At 40.3% G+C, this 21,012-nt stretch overlaps 3 protein-coding genes across 3 annotated transcripts in view; all 3 read left to right on the top strand.

Annotated features, from left to right (window-relative positions):
* LOC136675801 (collagen alpha-1(XXI) chain-like) overlaps positions 1–8,061 on the top strand; it is a 29,887-nt gene extending 21,826 nt beyond the window's left edge. Inside the window, exons 24-30 of the mRNA XM_066652559.1 lie at positions 399–443; positions 837–869; positions 2,523–2,669; positions 3,711–3,765; positions 5,404–5,595; positions 5,762–5,839; positions 6,117–8,061. Coding sequence (XP_066508656.1) covers positions 399–443; positions 837–869; positions 2,523–2,669; positions 3,711–3,765; positions 5,404–5,595; positions 5,762–5,839; positions 6,117–6,307 — 741 coding nt within the window. The 3' untranslated portion in view covers positions 6,308–8,061. The remainder of the gene's footprint in view (positions 1–398; positions 444–836; positions 870–2,522; positions 2,670–3,710; positions 3,766–5,403; positions 5,596–5,761; positions 5,840–6,116) is intronic.
* Positions 8,062–8,357: 296 nt separating this feature from the next.
* On the top strand, positions 8,358–9,935 carry LOC136675833 (C-C chemokine receptor type 3-like). The gene has a single exon (XM_066652602.1). It carries the CDS (start codon positions 8,485–8,487, stop codon positions 9,544–9,546), a length of 1,062 nt encoding a protein of 353 aa, XP_066508699.1. The 5' UTR covers positions 8,358–8,484; the 3' UTR covers positions 9,547–9,935.
* A 2,663-nt stretch (positions 9,936–12,598) lies between these two features.
* Positions 12,599–21,012, top strand: part of LOC136675916 (E3 ubiquitin-protein ligase HECW1-like) — a 43,824-nt gene continuing 35,410 nt past the window's right edge. The window contains exon 1 of the mRNA XM_066652725.1: positions 12,599–12,797. Within this exon, the coding sequence (XP_066508822.1) occupies positions 12,768–12,797 (30 nt within the window). The 5' untranslated portion in view covers positions 12,599–12,767. The remainder of the gene's footprint in view (positions 12,798–21,012) is intronic.

Raw genomic sequence — 21,012 nt, 5'->3', positions numbered from 1 at the left:
AGTCTTTAGTTATTTGCATCCACAGTTAATTCACAGCTAACAGATCAAACAGCTCACACATATACACCACCCCAATGTACGTGTCACTGCAGCACTGAGTAAGACCCCCAGCTGTGTACCTGTTGTGGTGGTCCTGACTGCTGAAGAACAGGGTCTAGGAAGAATGACAAGGTATGCAGAGCAAGAGATGGTCTGTAATTGTAGGAACTGCAAAGTTCACCTACGATCAGTAGAGCTGATAAGAATGATAAAGATTGCAGTAACAAAACAAAGGGTTATTTTAATGTCATGGCTGATTGGTGTACATTTAACTTTCTTCTGCATACAACTGTGCTCATAAAATCTACTTCCTTTATTTATATTTTCTTTAGACATTTCACTTATCTTTCTTTTTTTAGGGAGCAAAAGGCATTGATGGATCACCTGGGGTCCCTGGAACACCAGTATGTAAAATATAATGCTTCTGAAATAAAGTCCAGACTAGAAGAGTCCAGACTATTAACTATACGTGGTTATTATAGCATAATGGATAACACCACTGTCCTCCACTTAGACTGGGGTTCAATTGCCTGTCCAGCTGAGCATACTATGCTATTACTCTATAGTCACTGGTCACGCACTCTAACACTGTATTAAACTTGGATTAATATTTAAAATTGGAATATATAAGTCACATTGGATAAGTGTCTGTTAAATGCTATGAAATGTAAATATGAATTTGCCTTTTTAAGCTAAAGTAATATATAAATGCCATTTTAAATAGATTTTCCATATATTTTAAAAGTCTTATTTTAGTTTATTTATCTAATAAATGAATCTGTCCTGTGTCTGTGCAGGGTGGGCCTGGCCCCAGAGGGACGAAAGGAGAGGTGCGTACTTTTGCTTATGCTAAATACATTTTTGCAGCAGCATTTCCTGCTGATTCACAAATTAAGGCAGCTTTCAGTTTCTGGCAGCTGAAATATCACTGCTGCTGAAGTTAGTAATTCAGTTAAGACCCCATTTTGCATGACTTGGTGTCACGGTTAAAAATGTTTCCTTTTGACATTTATTAGTACAGAAAAGTTCCTGTAAAGTACCTCTTTCTATAGCTGCTGTTAGTTTGTGCATTTTTTTACAAGATTTTAGTAAAAATTCTGTTCTGTACATTTCAAAAATAAATTGTAGTACACTACTTTTCTGTGAAGGTTTTACACTAGATATTAGAACTAGGCTCTGTGGCTTTCTGCCACAAATACAGGTGCAAGTCAATAAATTAAAATATCATCAAAGAGTTAACTTATGTCAGTAATTCAGTTCAAATAGTGAAACTCATATTATATAGATTAATTACAAACAGAGTGATCCATATCAAGCGTTTATTTCTTTTAATGTTAACGATTATGTTAAAATCAAAATGTCATTATACAGCAATGGTGACCTACTGAAAAGTATGTACAATATATGCACTCAATACTTGGTCGGGGCTCCTTTTGCATGAATTACTGCATCAGTGCCATGTGACATGGAGGCAATCAGTCTGTGGCACCGCTGAGGTGTTATGGAAACTTTGATAGAGGCCTTCAGCTCGTGAGCATTATTGTTGGGTCTGGTGTCTCTCAACTTCCTCTTGACAATACCCTATAGATTCTCTATGGGATTTAGGTCATGCGAGTTTGCTGACCTATACATGATTGTACTTCGTCCACCACTGGCAATGGGTATAGTGACCTTAGGCTCATGCGCAGCTGCTCCAGAGTCCCATTTCATTTCATCCGTTTCTATGAAGATTATACAAACTATGTCCACAATTGTGTTTAAAATAGAGTGGGATCTCGAGTTACGAATTTTATTTGTTCCAGAACTGAGTTCTTAACTGGAATTGCTCGTAACTGGAATGAATTTTCCCCATTTAAAATAATGGAAATTGGATTAATCTGTTCCCGCCTCAATTCCTCAAAATGTCCTAAATTATGAAAAAATGCATGTTTTTCAATATGTAAGACTCACACAAAACTTAAAATTACACAACAAAATAAATAGATGAAAGAATATACAGTAAACAACATAGATTAAGAAACGTATAAAATACGGTACAGTAATACACGACAGATGAGCGGCTGAGGAGAGAGGGAGGGAGGGATACTGGCACGGTACAAAACGTAGATAACAGGACTTTCTTACACTTTAAACAAAACTACAATTGCACTTTCTACCAATAAACCACTAAAAACACTTGTTAAACGTTGTAACGAACGACTTGATACTGCGCGGTCACATGTGAGAAGAATGTGATGGCTGGATGTGAGAGGAATCTGTGAGCGAACACCACACCAACTATCGGTCGGACCCCGAAGATCAGCTCTTCGTAACTCGAGAATACATTCATAACTGAATCAGAAATTTTGCTCGCACCTCTACTCGTAACTCGATTTGTACGTATTCTGAACACTTCGTAACTCGAGGTTCCACTGTACTAGGATACAATTGATTCATTATATCATCATACAACCCTCTCTTTCTTTCTCTCTCTCTCTTCTCAGCAAGGTACACCTGGGGATCCAGGGAGCAGAGGGGCTGATGGGAAAATGGGAGAAATGGGACTAATGGGACCAGTAGGACCAAGAGGGTCCCCGGGTCAGGATGGGTTGCCTGGACAACCAGGTGTCCCAGGTTACCCAGGGAAACCAGTGAGTGACCCCCTTTTTTTGGATTTATAATCTTTTAGAGTGTAGCAACAAAACAAATATGAAAAATCTTCCCTACAATCAGTTTCAATAATAATAACACAACAAATACATGGTTATAAGTATGAGTTGCTGGAATGACTTCTTAGATACAAGAATCGAGAACTATTAGTCTTGGTTCTCAGTTCTTGTAACCAACAGTTTACCAAGAATTTAATCAAGGCCAAACTTTATATCTGTTCCTCAGAGAGAGAGAGAGATACTATACGACCAAAAGTGTGCAGATATGTGCTCACCCAGTACTGCCCAAAAAAGGGCATTGTAGAGTATTTGATGCCAGCCACAAGAACATCTGTGAGGTACTGATGTTCGATGATTAGTTCTGGGTAACAAATGCCACTCTAACTCATCTCAAAGGTACTATGACACTCCTGACATATTAAACACAGGTCTGTTGGTCCTGTGGGCCCCATTCTAAGGATAATACCACATTTAAACAGGATGATTAATAAAATCTCAGTTATAAAAAGCAGAATGAAGTAATGGCTAATACAAAGAAAATGAAATGTAAATATGGTGTTCCTGTTTATTACACTGAAATGAAACTGAATCTGGGTTGTGAAAGACAGAAATGATTCTTTATATGGTTTTAGAAGTCTTTATAATTTAGATTTTTGGTGTTATATAGTGTCCTGCTGTATACATTGAAATGTAGCTAGATGTTTGTACTGACCACCTTTTCAAAATAAACACCTACTTAACAGGTATTTTGCCATTTTAGAAGCTGTTTTTTTCACGTATATCAGTGTAATTTAGGAAAATGTCTTATAACTTATTATTTCTTCAGATAGTAATTACTAAGAACACTGATGTTTCCACTACACCCTCACCTGTTCAAGTGACTGAAGCAATACCAAAGAAGTATTGTTTTGATGCAGGAATCAATTTCAAGTTTCTGATATCACTGTCTGTATTGAAAATGAAAAGGTGTCCAGACATTGTGAGAGAGCAAGATTTGATCTGTAGCATTTTTTTTCTTCTCAGGGAAAACCACCTTCTGAGGAACACCTGATGAAGATCTGTGCTTCCGTTCTGCAGAGTATGTGTCTCCATTTGACTCCCCTTACTCATGTACACACTGGTGTTTCCTGTAATATTGAGTTTCTTGGTGTGTCTTTAAGATTATAGATATGAAAAAAAGAAATCATTTTTGATGTTTCCTAATACATATTTCAAACTTTTATCAGGGAGCGTTTTTAAAACTACCATGAGATAATCAGGGCACAGTAATTTGTGTAACATTTCACATTGTGTGTGGCACTGAATCTATAATTGACTAAATCATAGTCTAGATATTCATTCATTCACTTACCCAGTTCAGGGTTGGTTCAGTTCAGTTTGCAGTGGGTCCAGAGCCTACCCAGAATCACTGGGTGCAAGGTGGGAACACACCCTAGAGGGGGCGCCAGTTCTTCGAACCAAAAATTCATTCATTCATTCATTATATGTAACCCTTATCCAGTTCAGGGTCGTGGTGGGTCCAGAGCTTACCTGGAATCATTGGGCGCAAGGCGGGAATACACCCTGGAGGGGGCGCCAGTCCTTCACAGGGCAACACACACACACACACACACACACACACACACATTCACTCACACACTCACACCTACGAACACTTTTGAGTCGCCAATCCACCTACCAACGTGTGTTTTTGGACTGTGGGAGGAAACCGGAGCACCCGGAGGAAACCCACGCGGACACGGGGAGAACACACCAACTCCTCACAGACAGTCACCCGGAGCGGGAATTGAACCCACAACCTCCAGGCCCCTGGAGCTGTGTGACTGCGACACTATGAAATTCACTCACACCTACTACTTTATAGAAAAAAAATTATCTTATATTTCTAATTTGTTTTATATTATAATTTTTTTTATTTACTGTGATTATATATAACTTTATACAAGCACCATGCTCACTGTCAAGGCATTCGTTTAAATACATATAATTATCGTAGGTGCCTAAGACTTCTGCACATTTTGTATTATTTTTTTCTTCCATACCATCCCAAAATGGGCTTCCACTGAAAAGCAGCTCTAGACAAATAACTGCTCCTGACATTGTCTTCAGGAGATCTTATATATAACATATAATGCATGACTGATCTTACATACCTCAAAACACAGACCTGTTGTCTGTTGGCCGAGAGTCATTTTTGTAACTTTATACGTTATAATGATGGCTAACGTCACAGAAGCTAGTGTTGTGCTGTCTGTTAGCAACCCACTGGAAACATCTGGAGAGGTGGGAGAAGCAGCAAAGATTTCGGTTCTTCATTTCAGAAAAAAAAAGAAGAAAACCCACAAATCTGCTTAACTGGCGCAATTGCCCAATTTCTGTATCTCTGCTGCATGGGCTTTTTTTTTTTTTTTTACATCTGTGACGCTTTAGCTAAAATGACCTAAGGTCTACCAGAATCTTTATTCCCAAACAAAGAGGTTTAAAGCTTTGCATCAGCTTCATGTTTTCTTTGTAATGGAATACTTCCCATCACAAATGCTGAGGTGGCGAACTACAAATCAAGGCTAGTCGTGGTCAGTTCGCACTTGCAGAAACCAGAGACAATAAGACACAAGCTTTGCTCAGAACCCAATAATGAAAGATTTCCTTCTGAAAAACATGTATCAAATAATTTCCTTCTGAAAAAATTTATCAATAATTCCACCACCCTCTACAGATCAGCTGCCACAGCTCCTTCAGGTGATGTCACCTAACAATTGCCAACACTGTGAGATGGTTAAGGGACCTCCAGGTGATCCAGGCCCCCCTGGACCCCAGGGCCCAGATGGACCTTCAGGATATCCGGGCAGGCCTGGGGCTCAGGGATACCCTGGGACACCAGGGAGAAGGGGACCAGAGGGCATTAAAGGTAAGACTGAAAAATTGCACAACCTGTATCATATGGTTGGTAATCTTTATAAATTCAGGGCACGTAGAAATGTATTAACTTGCACAATTTTCCTATGTGATGGTTTGCACATAGCAGTATCTTGTGTATGTTCTGTACATAATTTAAAACAACCCTTTTATTACAGGTGATATTGGGCCAATGGGCATGAAGGGTGCCAAAGGACAGGCTGACATTGGGTTGCCAGGTCCACCTGGTCCTCCAGGTACGTTTCCATTTATGACACAGCAATTATGTAAATGTAATAAAGTATTTCCTGTTTTCATTGAAAGTCTGTAACCCCGGTTGTTGGAATGGAATATGTGTTAGCGTTCTCCTTCAAACGTGTTGAACCATTCAATAACGTTGCACAAACCCAGTGATCAACTTTGTGTCACTGAAGAAGCACATGCATTTTTGAAACCATGAGGCTTTGCTATGACAGTGAAGACAACGTCCTTCTGTTATATTCAGTATTATATCTGCACTCTGTACACTCACAGGTATGCAAGGTCCTCGCGGAGATGATGGAGAAGGTTATGCAGGACCCCCAGGCCCCAGTGGGAAGCCTGGCTCACCCGGCATCCCAGGCAAACGAGGCCCTCCAGGAGCCACAGGGATGTGTGACCCGTCCTCCTGTTACACGGCATACGGCCTCCAGGGAAACCCTTTCAGCAAAGGGCCCAACTTTTAACACGCTGCCTCTCTGGCCTCCTTTATTCCATTTTCTGGGACTGAGGATGACTTTGGAGGCCTGCAAACACTTCTGGTGCTCTACATTGACACTGTTGTGACATTCAAGGGCTTCTGTGCTCAACCTCCATGTTTTTGGCCCCAAATAGAGGGCAAATTGTTTGAAAAGAGCAATGTATTTTTTTTTTCAGGGAATAGCTTGTAAGACCTGGTATTAACCCAACTGTCTGAACAGTCTTGTTTATTACTTTTTTATTTAAGTTACATGTTACTACTTCTCGTTCTTATCTAGGATGAAAATGATCACCTAATGTAGCCGATGTTTTTGCTTTTTGGCAGCCTTTAACATCCCATTAGTATGTGCAATGTGCAGTGCAGGACATGAGAGTACGCTTAAAGGTAAATTCCAATGATTATTCAAGATTGCAAAATTTATTTGCTGAAATGTAAAGCCATTAAGAGGGGTCTGTCTTGAAAAGTGCATTGAAAAGTAACGCATTCAACTCCCAAAATGGAGCTTAAGGGTGGGGAAAATGAAGGTTAGGGTGGAGTTCTGGGAGGCTTCAATGTCAGCAGAAGAAAGCAGTCATGGAAGAGTAGGAGGTGATGGGTTTGTGGAGGGAAGCAAACAGGTTTTCACAGAAAACAAGCAATGGAAGAGGATTTTGTAGTTACTAATGTGTAGGAGGATGAGTTTCAGGCGTGGTCCTTCATCCAATTCTAACTTATTTCAGAACACTCAGTGAACCGACCCATGTGATGGTAATTCTCTATCTTCGGGGACTGTATTCACCTACAACACCTTGCATCTCTGCCCTGAATAGTTCTCAATAATATCATTATCCAGAGTATCTGCAACCATTTTGTGTATTTCCTGTAGAGTAGCATTTAGAGGCATCACCTCTGTAAACAATTCTGACTGTATTTCTCTATGGTGAATCTCTTCACATCTAACACCTCTGAATGGCTTTGTTTCACTTTAACTACAAAACTGAAAATTCAGTGGAAGTCCCCTGTACTTTTTTATGTGAAGAAAGAAGTTTCTAGGTTGTAGCAAAGTTTTGCTTAATAATTTGGCAGCAGTTTGTAGTCAGCCTGTCCACAATATACTCACCTTGGTGCTCTCAGAGGAGAGGATGTCTGGATGAATTGCATTTTATTGTAAATAGACATACGTTTGCACTGCCTTTGAAAAGCTACCTCTGTATTAGTAGTGAAGTAGTCTATCATCTAGACTGTCATACTCTGAGTGTTGGTTAACTTCTGAAACTGTTTGTCCTATATCTCTGATTAATGAAAACACATTCAGAATCCTCTTATGTGTGCGATGGATCCACACCTGAGGTTCACTGTGCTTTTAGCCTTGTTTGTGCTTGTGGACTACTACGTATTTTTAATTTTTAAACTTTTTTTTTTTTGATGCTTGAACCGTTCCCTGGAAGCCACTCCCCCTAACCTCAATTGTGTGGTTTTGGCTGCTTCAGTGGCCAGTCTCGATGGTTCCATTTTTATTTATTGTCTCATTTTAATACATGGACTCGTGAGAGCCATGAATGTTTTTTTTAAGTTCTCTTTAAAATGTCTTTCTTGGTTTTCATGTTCTCTTCTGGAGTGCAAGACTCAGACCTCTGGATCTTTTTTTTTTTTTTTTTTTGGTAATTTAAACCTAGAAATTATCAATGGAAAGGTTTAGAGTTTTGAAATATATCTTCTACCCCAAAATGATGAATAATTATTGAAGATTTCTCTCACTGTCTCCGAGTTTGGGACCACAGTGTACATTATGTTGTTTACATCTGAACCATTTAATGTAACATTCATCAAATAAAACTTTTTTATTATTATTATTCCTTTTCCACTTGTTAAGAAATCTTTCCTTTATTCTGGCCTCTCTTTGTCTTTGCACTAAATAAATTTGCAGTGTTAGGCAGAAAGGAAGAGAAAGAGGATTTGAAGAGTTTCCAGTCAAGCTGCTTGCAGTTTTTGGGGCGGAGCATAGAGAGCCATAGATACCGAAGTGTTAAATCTTGGTGGTAGTCTGGTGAAAGCCACTGAGAGTTTCACAGCTTGATATAGTGTTCCAGCACACTTCCTAGAAACTGCCTGCACAGGAGAGTTTACGCTCTGCTGAAGTGAAGGCACTGTGGTTATCACGGGGACATTGCATTTCTTGCAGCCATGGGCACCTACGACGATGGGTATGTGGAAGACTTCTTCTCAAACCTCAATGAAACCTATGGAACTGATTATATCTTCAACGCAGTTGTGCCTCTGTGCATTAAGACTGATGTGAACCACTTTGGTCAGGTGTTTCTCCCAGCCTTCTACTACATGAACTTCTTGTTGAGCATCCTGGGTAACAGCCTGGTACTGTGCATAATCTACAAGTTTGAGAAGCTCAGCACAGTCACCAACATCTTCCTACTCAACCTGGTCATTTCAGACCTGCTGTTTGCGTCCAGCCTGCCTTTCTGGGCTGTCTACCACAGCTCCGAGTGGATATTCGGACGCCCCCTGTGCAAGCTGGTGGGCAGCTTGTATTCGGTGGGCTTCTACAGCTCTATCTTGTTCCTCACTCTTATGACTTTTGATCGCTACCTGGCTGTGGTGCATGCGATCACAGCTGCCCAGAGTCGCCGGAGAGCGTATGCTTTCGCCTCGAGTGGAATGGTCTGGTTTCTCAGCATCCTGGCCAGCATAAAAGAAGCAGTCTTTTTTGATGTGAGACCCAGCAAGGACGAAGGTCTTCTCTGTGAGGAGACTGGCTTTGATCAAAAGACAATGGTCAAATGGCAGCTGTTGGGATACTACCTGCAGTTTAGCTTGTTCTTCCTGCTGCCTCTCTTGATGGTCTTCTACTGTTATGGCCGGATCACGGTCCGCATCATGTCCACACGCATGAGAGAAAAGTGCAGGGCTGTTAAGCTCATCTTTGTTATTATCCTCACCTTTTTTGTCTGCTGGACCCCTTACAATATTGTCATCCTTCTGTATGCGCACAAACTCTCCTCAGATGACCGCTCATGTTCAGACAACCTGGACTACGCCTTGTACATCACCAGGAACATCGCCTATCTGTACTGCTGCATCAGCCCTGTGTTCTACACCTTTGTAGGTAAGAAGTTCCAGAGCCACTTCCGGAGACTTTTGGCCAGGCACATACCATGCTTGAAGATAACCATCCTGTCATCTCAGAGCAGCAGGACTACATCCTTCAAGAGCCCGAATACAGAGTATTAATGACTGGGGAGGTCTCCTCACTAGAAAGAACAATATGGTTTGGGTTTCTCACTGTTTTGTTTCCAAGTGCTGGTAGTGTCAGCTCCATTGAGACACATATATTGCAATAGATTTGGATATTTTCATCATTTAAAAACTGTTTTTTCATTATGTTTCATACACTGTGGAAAAAAAGAAAGAAAGAAAGAAAGTGGCTGGGTTTTCTTCAAGTAGTTACCATCAAATTAATTTTCTTCACCAGTGCAAACAACCTGAGGTGTCTATAGGGGTTTAGGCAGGTTCTTGTCCGTAGATTTAAGGTTTATGTAGATGTCGTGTAGCTGTAGTGTTAAGAACCTTCATTTCCATGTATTTCATAACTGCTAAGAAACTTCATGAGTGGAAACTGAGTCAAAAAGGAAAGAAAATATGAAGAAGTTGAGCAATACGAAGTGTTTAACCAATTTTTATGTTTTGTTTTTTGTGGTTCAATCTGGAAATTGCCACATCAATAAAACTAGTAGCTTACTGCAATGAGGATCTTTGTAGGATATATTCTTATATAATTTACACGTGTTTTTTTTTTTAACTGTAGCATGCGTTTTACACTTGTAGCTTTTGTTAACTGAAAATAAACATAATTCAATGTAATTTCACTTAGCAGTATATATGTTTTTTTTGTGTTTTCTTTAGCCAGAGAGGTTAGATTTAAAAAGTGCACACGTTTGAACCCTGGGGGGGATGTAACTTCTGGGGGGGGGGTGCCCAAAAGGAATCCAAGGCATTAATCCCTATAATGTGCTTTCTCTTGACCTATACAATGTATGGCACACTTGTATCATGGTGGACTGCTTGTAGATATATGTGGTGGTTGTTATTCTGACCTGTAAATTTACACTTCATTTAAAACCTTTAACCGTATCTGCTAAATGTCTTGTTTTTTACTGAAACTGAATGTGGTTTAATGCAGTCACATTAGCTGTGGCTGAACTATGTTAACCACAGTATCCTGAGGAAAAGAAATTCAGTTCTTGTTGTTTTCCTGAAAACTGATAAATAACCTTTATGAAGACTCTCAAATATTATTTTGTACATCTCCTCTTTTACTTTTGTAACATTTTAATCCTTTAATCCATTTGAATCCACTGTATACAGCATTGTTACTGGTCACTTTTCTAAGCTCTTGTCTATTATTTCACACCAAATAAAACGAGAAGACAAGCTGCACATTCTCTTCTGACAGTCTTTTCAGCTCTAGACACTTCACAGAATCTACCCTAGATTCAATTTAATAAAAATGTAACTCATTCCACTTGATTTCACAAGATTAACTTTATTTTTACTCGAGTGAGTGACACGGCTGCCTTACATTTACGCGTCTCTGCGGTTTAATAGATGTTAATGGAGGACCGAGTATGAAAAACTGGGTTCAATCAATGCTTCATTAGCCAATAGAAGTCTGAGCATTAATCGACAGGTGGCGCTGATGAGCGGCTTTGTTTTCATGAGATTGTGTCAAATTGACTATAAAGTATTAAAAAAACAAACAAACAAAAAAAGCTGCGTAAAGTTCATTCGTTTACGCTGTTTTCGGTTGTAGTTCTGGGCGTCTTTGTTAAAACGTACTTCACCAGTCAACAGACTGAGACTCAGCAAACTTCAGTGTTAGGGTTTTATTTGTTTGTTTCTGTATTTTAGTATTATGTTACTATTTTTTTTTCAAGAAGAAACGCAGCATATATAATATTACAGTAAACAATTAAATAAAACAACATGTAATTAATATGCATTTTTCAAATCTAGAACACGTGTTCTAATCTTCATAAAGAGGAAATAGTGTGACATTCAAGATACTCCAGAAATACATGTCGAATATATCCAAGGCAAGCAGGCTGTTTAACTGGAATAGACACCAGGCTGTTTTTTGTGTGTGACAAAACTATAATAAAAAATCCTTTGGAACAACATTTAAAATAATTTGAACACAACACCAGAAATCACTGAATTTATTTTTATTCTATATTTTTCTTCATTTATTCATATCTCCTTGTATAAACGTTGTATTTTTTTTTTTTTTTTTTGTAATTGTTGTACTTTTACGTTGTGCAGTGTGTGCTAATCTTTATTCTGCCTGTATCCTGTTTACATATATAATGTATGTTTAAAAATATATAAAAACAAATATATTTTTTAAAAAAGAGACTATTCAAGGCCTGTGAATATTTTTTTCATCACCTTCTATTGTAATGTTTATGCAACAGACATGTGCAGAAGTGTGGGTACCCTAGGACAAATTAGGACTATGTAGGTACTCATTAATACACTTCTGCACCGTAATGTGCTAAACTATTAGCTGGATATGACACAAAAATAATACTCAATATAATATATAATGTAGCTAATTTTAATTTTTGTGTGTCTAATATCTACTCCCTCTCTGGTATTCAATTAAATCCATACAAACTCTTCTCTATTAATTGGAACTGCAGTTGTAAAGGTTATTTCCATGAAAAAGACACAGCAAATTCACCAGTGTTTGAACCAACACTATTAACTAATAATTTAACACTCAGTGTTAACACTAATAGTGTTGGTTTACCACTGGAGAATTTGCTGTGTACCCAGTTTCTGCAGTGCTAAACCCGGAATACCAGTGACAGAGGCTCTATTCTCCATATCACAGGTCAGAGGAACATCGCAGTGATTTTGAAGCTCTAATTTTAAGCTCTAACTTTAAGGAAATATAAAATATAAAATGGGAATAGAATGTGTAGAAAATGGCATGTTTGTTTCTGCTGAGGATTAAACCTGTCACTTGACGAGCAGGATACTGCTGACAGTTGCACAGGACTCAGCGCTGGTTCTGGGCTAGATTTGGGGATTTGGCTGTACCTAAAGACACCGTGCGTGCGTGTGTGCGTAATGACGCAATCACATTGAGGAGGGGTTGAGGGGGAGGAGTTGGATGGGGATTGATGAAATGACAGCATGCCATTGGTCGCTGGCTGCTGCTGGTAGTTTAGGAGAGAACAGAGGGAGAGAACGAGAGGGGGATGCAGCATCCTTCCATCAGCGAGCGCTGCAAATGATGATGCTGATGCTGATGCTGACGAGAAGGAGTATTTGTCAGTGCGAGTGTATGTGTGCAAATGTGTGTGTGTGTGATGCTGTGAAGTAATTGTGTGTGTGTTCTGTCACGGAGCATGGGAGCGCGCTTTTGAGGGGGATATTGCGTTTGGAGCATGATTCACCGCCAGGTGATACTGACCCAGGTAAGTGCGCGTGCCTGCGCGCGTGCGTTTCTGTGATGGCTCACCTTATCAGAATGCTGCGGATTCGAGCGGGTGGTCGTCCGGTGCATCAAGGCAGGCCCTGGTGGTCTTACGAAGCTCAAGTTGACTCCTTGTTAGCCAGCTCATTCCCATTTTCCGTTCCACCTTAAACGGGGCAACGGTGAATAGAACGGCTTCAACATTTAAGGTGGAACGGCTTATATGAATAAGAAAGAGCTGGAGAACGGGGGGAACAACTTCAGTCGTGCGATTGTCCTTTTGTGCATGCGTTGGGGGAAGCGCGTGCGTGTTTTTGGCTCAGATACGAGGGGGCTTGTGTGTGTGCGTGTGCGTGTGCGTGTATGTATGTGTGGTCCTCTTGGCTGCCCCCATCCTCCCATGGCACTCACACTTTACAGACCCTCACGTTATTATCGATTAATAGAATCACCTGATCATTGCGGCTATTCGTCGAGTAGTCGGTTGTGTTTTTCGTTTGTTTACATTTAAGGGCCATTTCTCAGAAACCGAAGCCTAAACCTACACCAAAGAGAATGTCCAGTGGGATTTAACCATTGTTACCAGAGTTTAGTCCTAGACCATGCCCAGGAAACCAGCCCTGTATTTTACGTCAGTGTTCTAGGGGGCTGTGTTCCCATAAACAAAATTAGTTTATATTGATCTAGGATTTACACTGACCTAATCAATGTAAATACATCATTAAAGCCCCCCTCAAGTCATCAACCCACTAGTAGAATGGATTGGTTACTTATGCTTATGACATCATGAACCTGTGATTTTAAATCTTTGGAACACTGCCGTTTTCAGTCCTGTTCTGGTTTATAAACAACATCACACAAACATGCTAACAATGCTAAATACTTCATCTCTATTATATGGGGTCTTTAAAATTAGTAACAGAAATGGTCTTATAAAGGCTGTGTTTTCAGGCCATGTCTAGTGGTCTTTATTGTCATTTCTAAAAATAAGTTGTATACTTTGCAACACAATATATTTCTTCAGGCCCAGAACAAAACAGCAGTGGATCACAAACACCTACACGTTTGTTTCCATATTTTTAGTGTAAGCTGAATGGGAACAGGCGGCACGGTGGAGCAGCAGGTAGTGTCGCAGTCACACAGCTCCAGGGGCCTGGAGGTTGTGGGTTCGATTCCCGCTCCGGGTGACTGTCTGTGAGGAGTTGGTGTGTTCTCCCCGTGTCCGCGTGGATTTCCTCCAGGTGCTCCGGTTTCCTCCCACAGTCCAAAAACACACGTTGGTAGGTGGATTGACGACTCAAAAGTGAATGTGTGTGTGTCTGCGTTGCCCTGTTAAGGACTTGCGCCCAATGATTCCAGGTAGGCTCTGGACCCACCGTGACCCTAAATTGGATAAGCGATTACAGATAACGAATGAATGAATTGTCTGAAACCACTTACCCAGTTCAGGGTCGCGGTGGGTCCTGGTCCTACCCAGAATCATTGGGCGCAAGGCTGGTTGGGAACATTTTTTTGATTTTTTGATTTTGATTGGCTATAGGCAGGTTCACATACACACTTCCGTGCATTGCTTCCTACTCAATTTGCATTGTACCCTGTTGATCAGAGTACCTCCTTTTATATGTCCTGCCAGATTATCAGGCTTCTGATTGGTCATATTCCATGAGTCAAATGTCCTTGTTCTGTAATAGTAAGTGGTCCTAGACCATGTGAATTGGTGGAAGAAACAAAACTCCCTAGAGAGTCAATGCGAGGCTGCTCTAACCTTAACACATGTCTTTACTTTAAAATGTAATGATTTATGTTGTGGGGACATGATTTCTGGTCCCATGAGGAAGTCACCACAATGTGAGCATGTGATATATACCACACGAACACACATACAAACAAACACACACCACTTCACCACAAAATGAGAGCATTGGACAGCATGTGACAAATATGCAATAAATACACCAGACAATAAAAACACATTACAGTGAACACAGAAGAAATCATTTATATTAATTGGAAAAGACGGTATAACAACATTGAGATTGGAAACATCAAATAAATGTGTTAAAAATAAATATTTGTAACATATATATTACTGTGACAACTCATAAGAACATGGTTAAGAATGAAAGAACTTCAACAGCAGGCCTTTCTTCTGTACATGGAAAATCATGGCTTTTGAGAACCATTTAGCATCAGTAATGATGACCCTATTTTTAAGTCATAGAGTGTTTTGGTGCTATAATGAAGTTGAAATGTCACAATCATTGGGTTGTTTTTCACAGAACCTCATCAAAAACACAAAGGGTCACATCAGAGTTGTTGACGGTAGGAGGATGGAGTGGACACAGGCAGTTTATGTCTAAATTGCACTGGATGGGTAGCAGGGATCGCATGGATTATCATTGATTGCTCTGTGACCCTTCCTGTAAGGAAGGGACTGTGTAGGCCTTCAGACACGCTTTGTATTGATCCGCTCTAAAATCGGAGCTGAGGGAGCGCCAGCTTTAGGAGGAACACAGGCTTTTTTTCTTCTTCTCCATTTCCTGCCAAAAGAGCGTCCACGCCACCGTCCAGGGATGGAGATCGATAGGGCTTCTTTGGGTGTTATTTGCTGTATATTTCCATTTTCACTGAGACTTGGACCACCCAGGGGCTACAAAGCTGGAAGAGGCATCAGGTCAGATTTCTTTACAGGCCAATGAGTGTTTTTTTACCATCATAAAGTAGTAGTGGGCAATGTGTTAGACAATGATTAGTTATTCCTTTCCCATATTACATTAAAGTGTAAGTCACATGATGAATCAAACTGCAGCATAGACACTCAGTGAACTACTTTATGCTCCATAGAGCGGGTCTCCTACATGATGCTGGCCATGTTTAAAACAGGTTTAACACAGAATTTCTGATACATCCAAGCCACTAGGTGTCAGTATCACAGCAGGAAGAAGACAAATAAAGGAAGAAGTACAAAAGCATCTTATTTACTGTTTAAAGTTGTTATAAAATTATTTTAAGACATTTTAATACATAAAACGAAAATGAAATCAGACGAATTCAATTTCAGCCTCAGGATTCAAAGTAGCATCAACCATGAAAATATTTATATCAACGCATTGAATTTGGCCATGTATGTTTTCACATAAAAAAGAGGTATGTTGGGTGGAGTGTGTGCTTGTAGTTGACCCATATTTCTCTCTCTCTCTCTCTCTCTCTCTCTCTCTCTCTCTGTTTTCTTTCTTTGGGCTTAGTTTCCCAGTTTAAAAGGTACAGTGCTCTGTAGGAGTGTTTTATAACAGCTGATTGCTCTCAGGGTCCTACTGCTCAGAAATAAAAGCATCTCAGGCCTTACAGATGATACAGTATATTTAGAAAAATAACCGTCATCTGTGGAAATGCTGTGTTAAAGAATATAATCCTAAACAAAATTCTGTCACAACATACCTGAAATATAAGAGTGACATTCATTATTACTGCCATTACCGCATAAGTACTATCTGAGCTTCTAACATCACTTAAATATCACGTGCTTTCTGGAAAACTATGTGGTGAAAATCAGGCTGCTCAGTGTAATAGAGATAGGCATTTTGTGTTCTCCTCCAAGCGTGTTGAGCTCTATTGATTAGTTTTCTGTAATGATGCAGTGGCTGGTTTCATATTTCTTGAAATAAAAAACATGTTTCCCAGCTTTGTAGCATCATCTGATTGGGCAAGACCTAGCTCTCATTCACTCACTCATTATCTGTAAGCGCTTATGAAGCTCAGGGTCGCAGTGTGTCTAGAGCCTACCTGGAATCATTGGGCGCAAGGCGGGAATACACCCTGGAGGGGGCGACAGTCCTTCACAGGGCAACACACACACACATTCACTCACACACTCACACCTACGGACACTTTTGAGTCACCAATCCACCTACCAACGTGTGTTTTTGGACTGTGGGAGGAAACCGGAGCACCCGGAGGAAACCCACGCCGACACGGGGAGAACACACCAAACTCCTCACAGACAGTCACCCGGAGCGGGAATCGAACCCACGACCTCCAGGTCCCTGGAGCTGTTTGACTGCGACACTACCTGCTGCACCACTGTGCCGCCCCAAAACCTAGCCAATAGATGCAAATGAGAATGGCTAAACTGAGGAGAGTATCAGGAGGAAAACAAGGCTGTAGTTTTCAAGATGCTGGAGCTATTATTTCTTAAGGCCACTCAAAAAAATGGCCAACAACTGACCACTCCATGGTGCATAAAAGCTGGTTGATAGCAACTCAAAATACCTGACTTTCTAAGAATAGCTGTGTGTGTGTGTGTTGAGCTGTGGGCTACTGGGTGTGTTTTGTAGGTCAGGGAAAAGAGTAGAAACATTCTGAGCAGTCTGTCCACTCGCAGTTTAAATATGCATGGAGTCATGAGTCACACACTCATGCTGGGATGAGGAGATGGTGACAAGAGCAGAGCGCTGCTCATTTTGGCTTAGAGAGAGAGAGAGAGACACAGAGAGAGAGAGACAGACAGAGAGAGAGAGAGAGAGAGAGAGAGAGTGAGGATTAGATGACCTGGGGTGAGTCAGCTGTGAACCATGTTTATCAGCGATTAGCTTCTAGAAGTGTCTGGCTCCTCCTGCTTCTAGGATGGGGCACGAAGGGATATAAGATGCTCAGTATATGTCTGATATTTTATAGTCACTTATAGCTCGTCCAATGAAAGGTATCAATCAAATTTGTCCCCTCATTGCTGCAGAGGTGGTATCCTACCCTTTTCCAAAACTTACATAGTGCAGTTTCTGGAGTGCTGAGCCCAGAGTAGCAATGACAGAGGCTCTGTTTTATCTGTTACAAATCAGTGAAGCATCACTGATTTTAAAGGTGTCATTTTAAGTTAAAAATGTTATGAAATGTCCCTTTAACAAGCTCATCTCATCTAGGAAGGCTATACACAACATTTTGGAGCATTGCTGTCAGGACCTTCACATATTCAACCACAAGTGCTGCTCCAGAGCGTCCCATTTTAGTCCAAAATTTTCAATAAAGATTATATTAACTGTGTGAACAACTGTGTAATGAATTGTTTGGGCATTTAAACTGACCAGCCACAAGATTAAAACCAAGAGCAAGTGAAAAATCGTTGGACCACTTTAGGACAACTGGTGGCTCTGTGACATGGTCATGGGCACTCAAGGCTCACTGGGAGCAAAGATGAGCCAGTCTAGTCTGATCCCACAGAAGAGCTAATGTAGCACAAAGTGCTGAAAGAGTTCATTCTGGCTCTGAAAAAAAAAATAACCGACTATTCACTTGCTGCCCAATATATCCTTTCCTATTGACAGGTACCATTTTATCCAGATAATCAATGTTATTAACTAACTTAAAACTTTATTTTGTGTCTGGTTAGTGTATTGTGTACCTTAAAACGGTAGTCAATACTTAAATAGTGTTCTGTTTATATCCTGAGAGGGATGTGCAGAAGGTCTGAATGCAATTATGTAAAACACAATGGAGATTCCCTCAAGCCCAACACACACACACAAACACACAGGCTACCAGCAGTCAGCAGGCATCCAGCCAGGTCCCCTGACCCTACGCATGTCCATGTAACGGATTTCTGTGACATGGTGAGGCAAGAGCAGCTTCTCAGCCAGGCTTAACTCAGCCTTCTCCCATGGGCTTAATGATCATAATTAATTTAGCAGAGGCTGAGATTGCTAAGCATGCTGGAAAAAGCCTCCATTAGTCCAGTCCACACAAACCCGCCCACTGGAGCATCCAGTGGCTTTGTGCATGTCACAGATTAGCGTGTGAATTCTGTATTGGGAAATGGAATAGGGGTTTACACAAAGATTTTCTGGGTGGTCCAGTTTTCTTCCATAGTCCAAAAACATCATTTGGCAGGTGGATTGGTTCTTTGAATTTGTTTATTAGTGAGTAAATTTGTGATGCATTTTCATTTATTAATTTAGCAGATACATTTGTGTGAAGTACAAAACATACAAACCAAAAGACAAACTAATCTCTGAGAATGGAAGAAGGGACCAAAGCTCGATCTAGTTAAATAAATACATACAAGTGTAGATGTATTTAAATTGAGTTCTGCATTATATTCAATAATACTCACGTCTCTTACAAAGTGCTCCACAATTAGATTTATTCCCACACGCTGTTATCTGATTTCAGTCAGTGGAACCCCTGACATGTTTTTCTGCATGTGTTCAGTGTCCTGTTGAATCTGTCCCCTGCTGTGTCCACTGCTCCACTGGCCCTTCAGTAACCTCCTGGCCCTTCATCTCACGTCAACCACTTCCACATCCTTAGTCTCATCCTCAACATTATGCTGATGTTAGCATCTCTCAGTGTCCTGAAAGTGTGCCATAAACAGTGCTCACTGCTTTTATTGACTTCCTTGTCTTTTCTCCATCTGCACCAAGTTTGATTGCATCCAAAACTTAGGGAATTAAACCCATTACATTACAAAAATTACATAACTATAACATAACAATATAGTCTAGACTGTAGCTAGCACTAACGCTAACTTGTTAGCAGCCTGTAAGAGCCACATACCTCAGCAGATGTTTGATGACTAACTAACTGACTAATTACTCCTCTTTTAAACAAGTGCGGATTCATGTATGAGGGAGCGACAGAGAGCCTAAATTGAAAGTGTTCTCTTTGGAGTGGTTAGCTAAGCAAAGAGAGCTTAGTTAGCAAGCTAGTGGTGAGTGTTGTTCAGACTCATTTGCAGCTGCTCCAGAGCATTCTATTTATTAAACAATAATATTTTCAAACCGTCCTGTTCTGTAAATCAGCTCTAAAAAATTGGCAATTTGCATTTGCAATCTGGGTTGTCCGGTTTCTGTTCTTAGTCCAAAAACACATTTTGGCAGGTGGATTGGTTCTTTGAATGTGTCCATGTGTGTTTATTAGTGAGTTAAAGGTTATTAATTTAGTAGATACACTTGTGTGGAGTACAAAACATGCAAACCAAAAGACAAATTTATCCCTGTGATTGGATTTGCTGTGTGTATGGGTTCTGACACTGTATGCCATGTTATTATTAATGAAAACTGACCTGACATAGTTAAACTGCAGTGCTAAGTAGTGAAGTATTGACAAAAACATTTTTAGCAATATTAGCCTCACTGTTTCATTGGCTGACTGATTTCATTTGGGGTGTAGGTTTTCAAATCTACAAGTCCTGATTAAAAATAAAAGATACTTTGGTCCACTGGTGGTGTGGGGTGGTACCAAAGAGCCATATTTGTGCTGTAGATATTGGGACCCCTATTGTATCACACAACAACACAAACAAGTTGAAGCTGAATACTGTTTTTATGCAGTATATTTGAAAAATCTAATTGCATGACTGCTGTATTGCATGAATGCTAATGGGTGTCTGGTGACAGGACAAGTGAAACAGAGGAGAGGAAGAAACTAGTTGCACTGAGTTGCACACTCTTGTAGTGTGTGAAGAGTGTCTCTCTGGATGGTGATTTTATTTTTGAGTCTTTGCTTTGAGAGGTTTATGGTGTCAAGGGCACTTTGAGAGTCTTTTTCTAAATAGTTGAATGGCTTAAATAGAAAATTTGAATATTTATAGAGACTTTTTTTTATAGAGGAGCTGTAGATGGGGAAAGACGTTTCTTCATAATGAGTCATCACTGTCCACTCATACTGAAGCCAGTGTTTACTGAACAATGGAAAGACAGGTCCTCTTCTTCTATCTGCCAGACACCAACAGGAAATCTGGCCCTAATGAGATGTCCAGTTTCGCTCATAAACAAGGCAAACACAAATATATGATTCTAACAGACCACTGATTAGCTAGTGCTGTATTACTGTTTACTGCAGATCATTGCTCATAGGGCTGCATGACCTCTATATAAGGCTTTCATCACAACCTACATAAACATTTGTAAAATTGTTTTCCAACAAGTGTAATTTTTCAACTATTTCTAGAGTCAAGCGGACTAAAGCAGCCTTTGAGGCAGCCGATGCTTTTTGGAATAATCCTTTATATTTGTAAGTGTCTTGTAGCCTTAGGAAGTTTTACCATGCTCACTAGTGCACACTAGCTTTGTTGCTATGTTAGCAATAGGATACAAAGCGGTCTGGAGGTCAAAATATAGAGCAGGTGGTGATCAGTACCCACATGCAAGAGCAGACAGAAAGCTGAAGGATATGAATAGATGAATGGAGGATGGGAAGCTCTTCAGAAAACTACAAACTGCAGT

This window comes from Hoplias malabaricus, chromosome X1 (genome assembly GCF_029633855.1).
Source record: "Hoplias malabaricus isolate fHopMal1 chromosome X1, fHopMal1.hap1, whole genome shotgun sequence".
Lineage (NCBI taxonomy): Eukaryota > Metazoa > Chordata > Actinopteri > Characiformes > Erythrinidae > Hoplias > Hoplias malabaricus.
The sequence above is the reverse complement of the archived record's forward strand: the minus strand, read 5'-3'. Positions and strand labels throughout refer to the sequence as shown.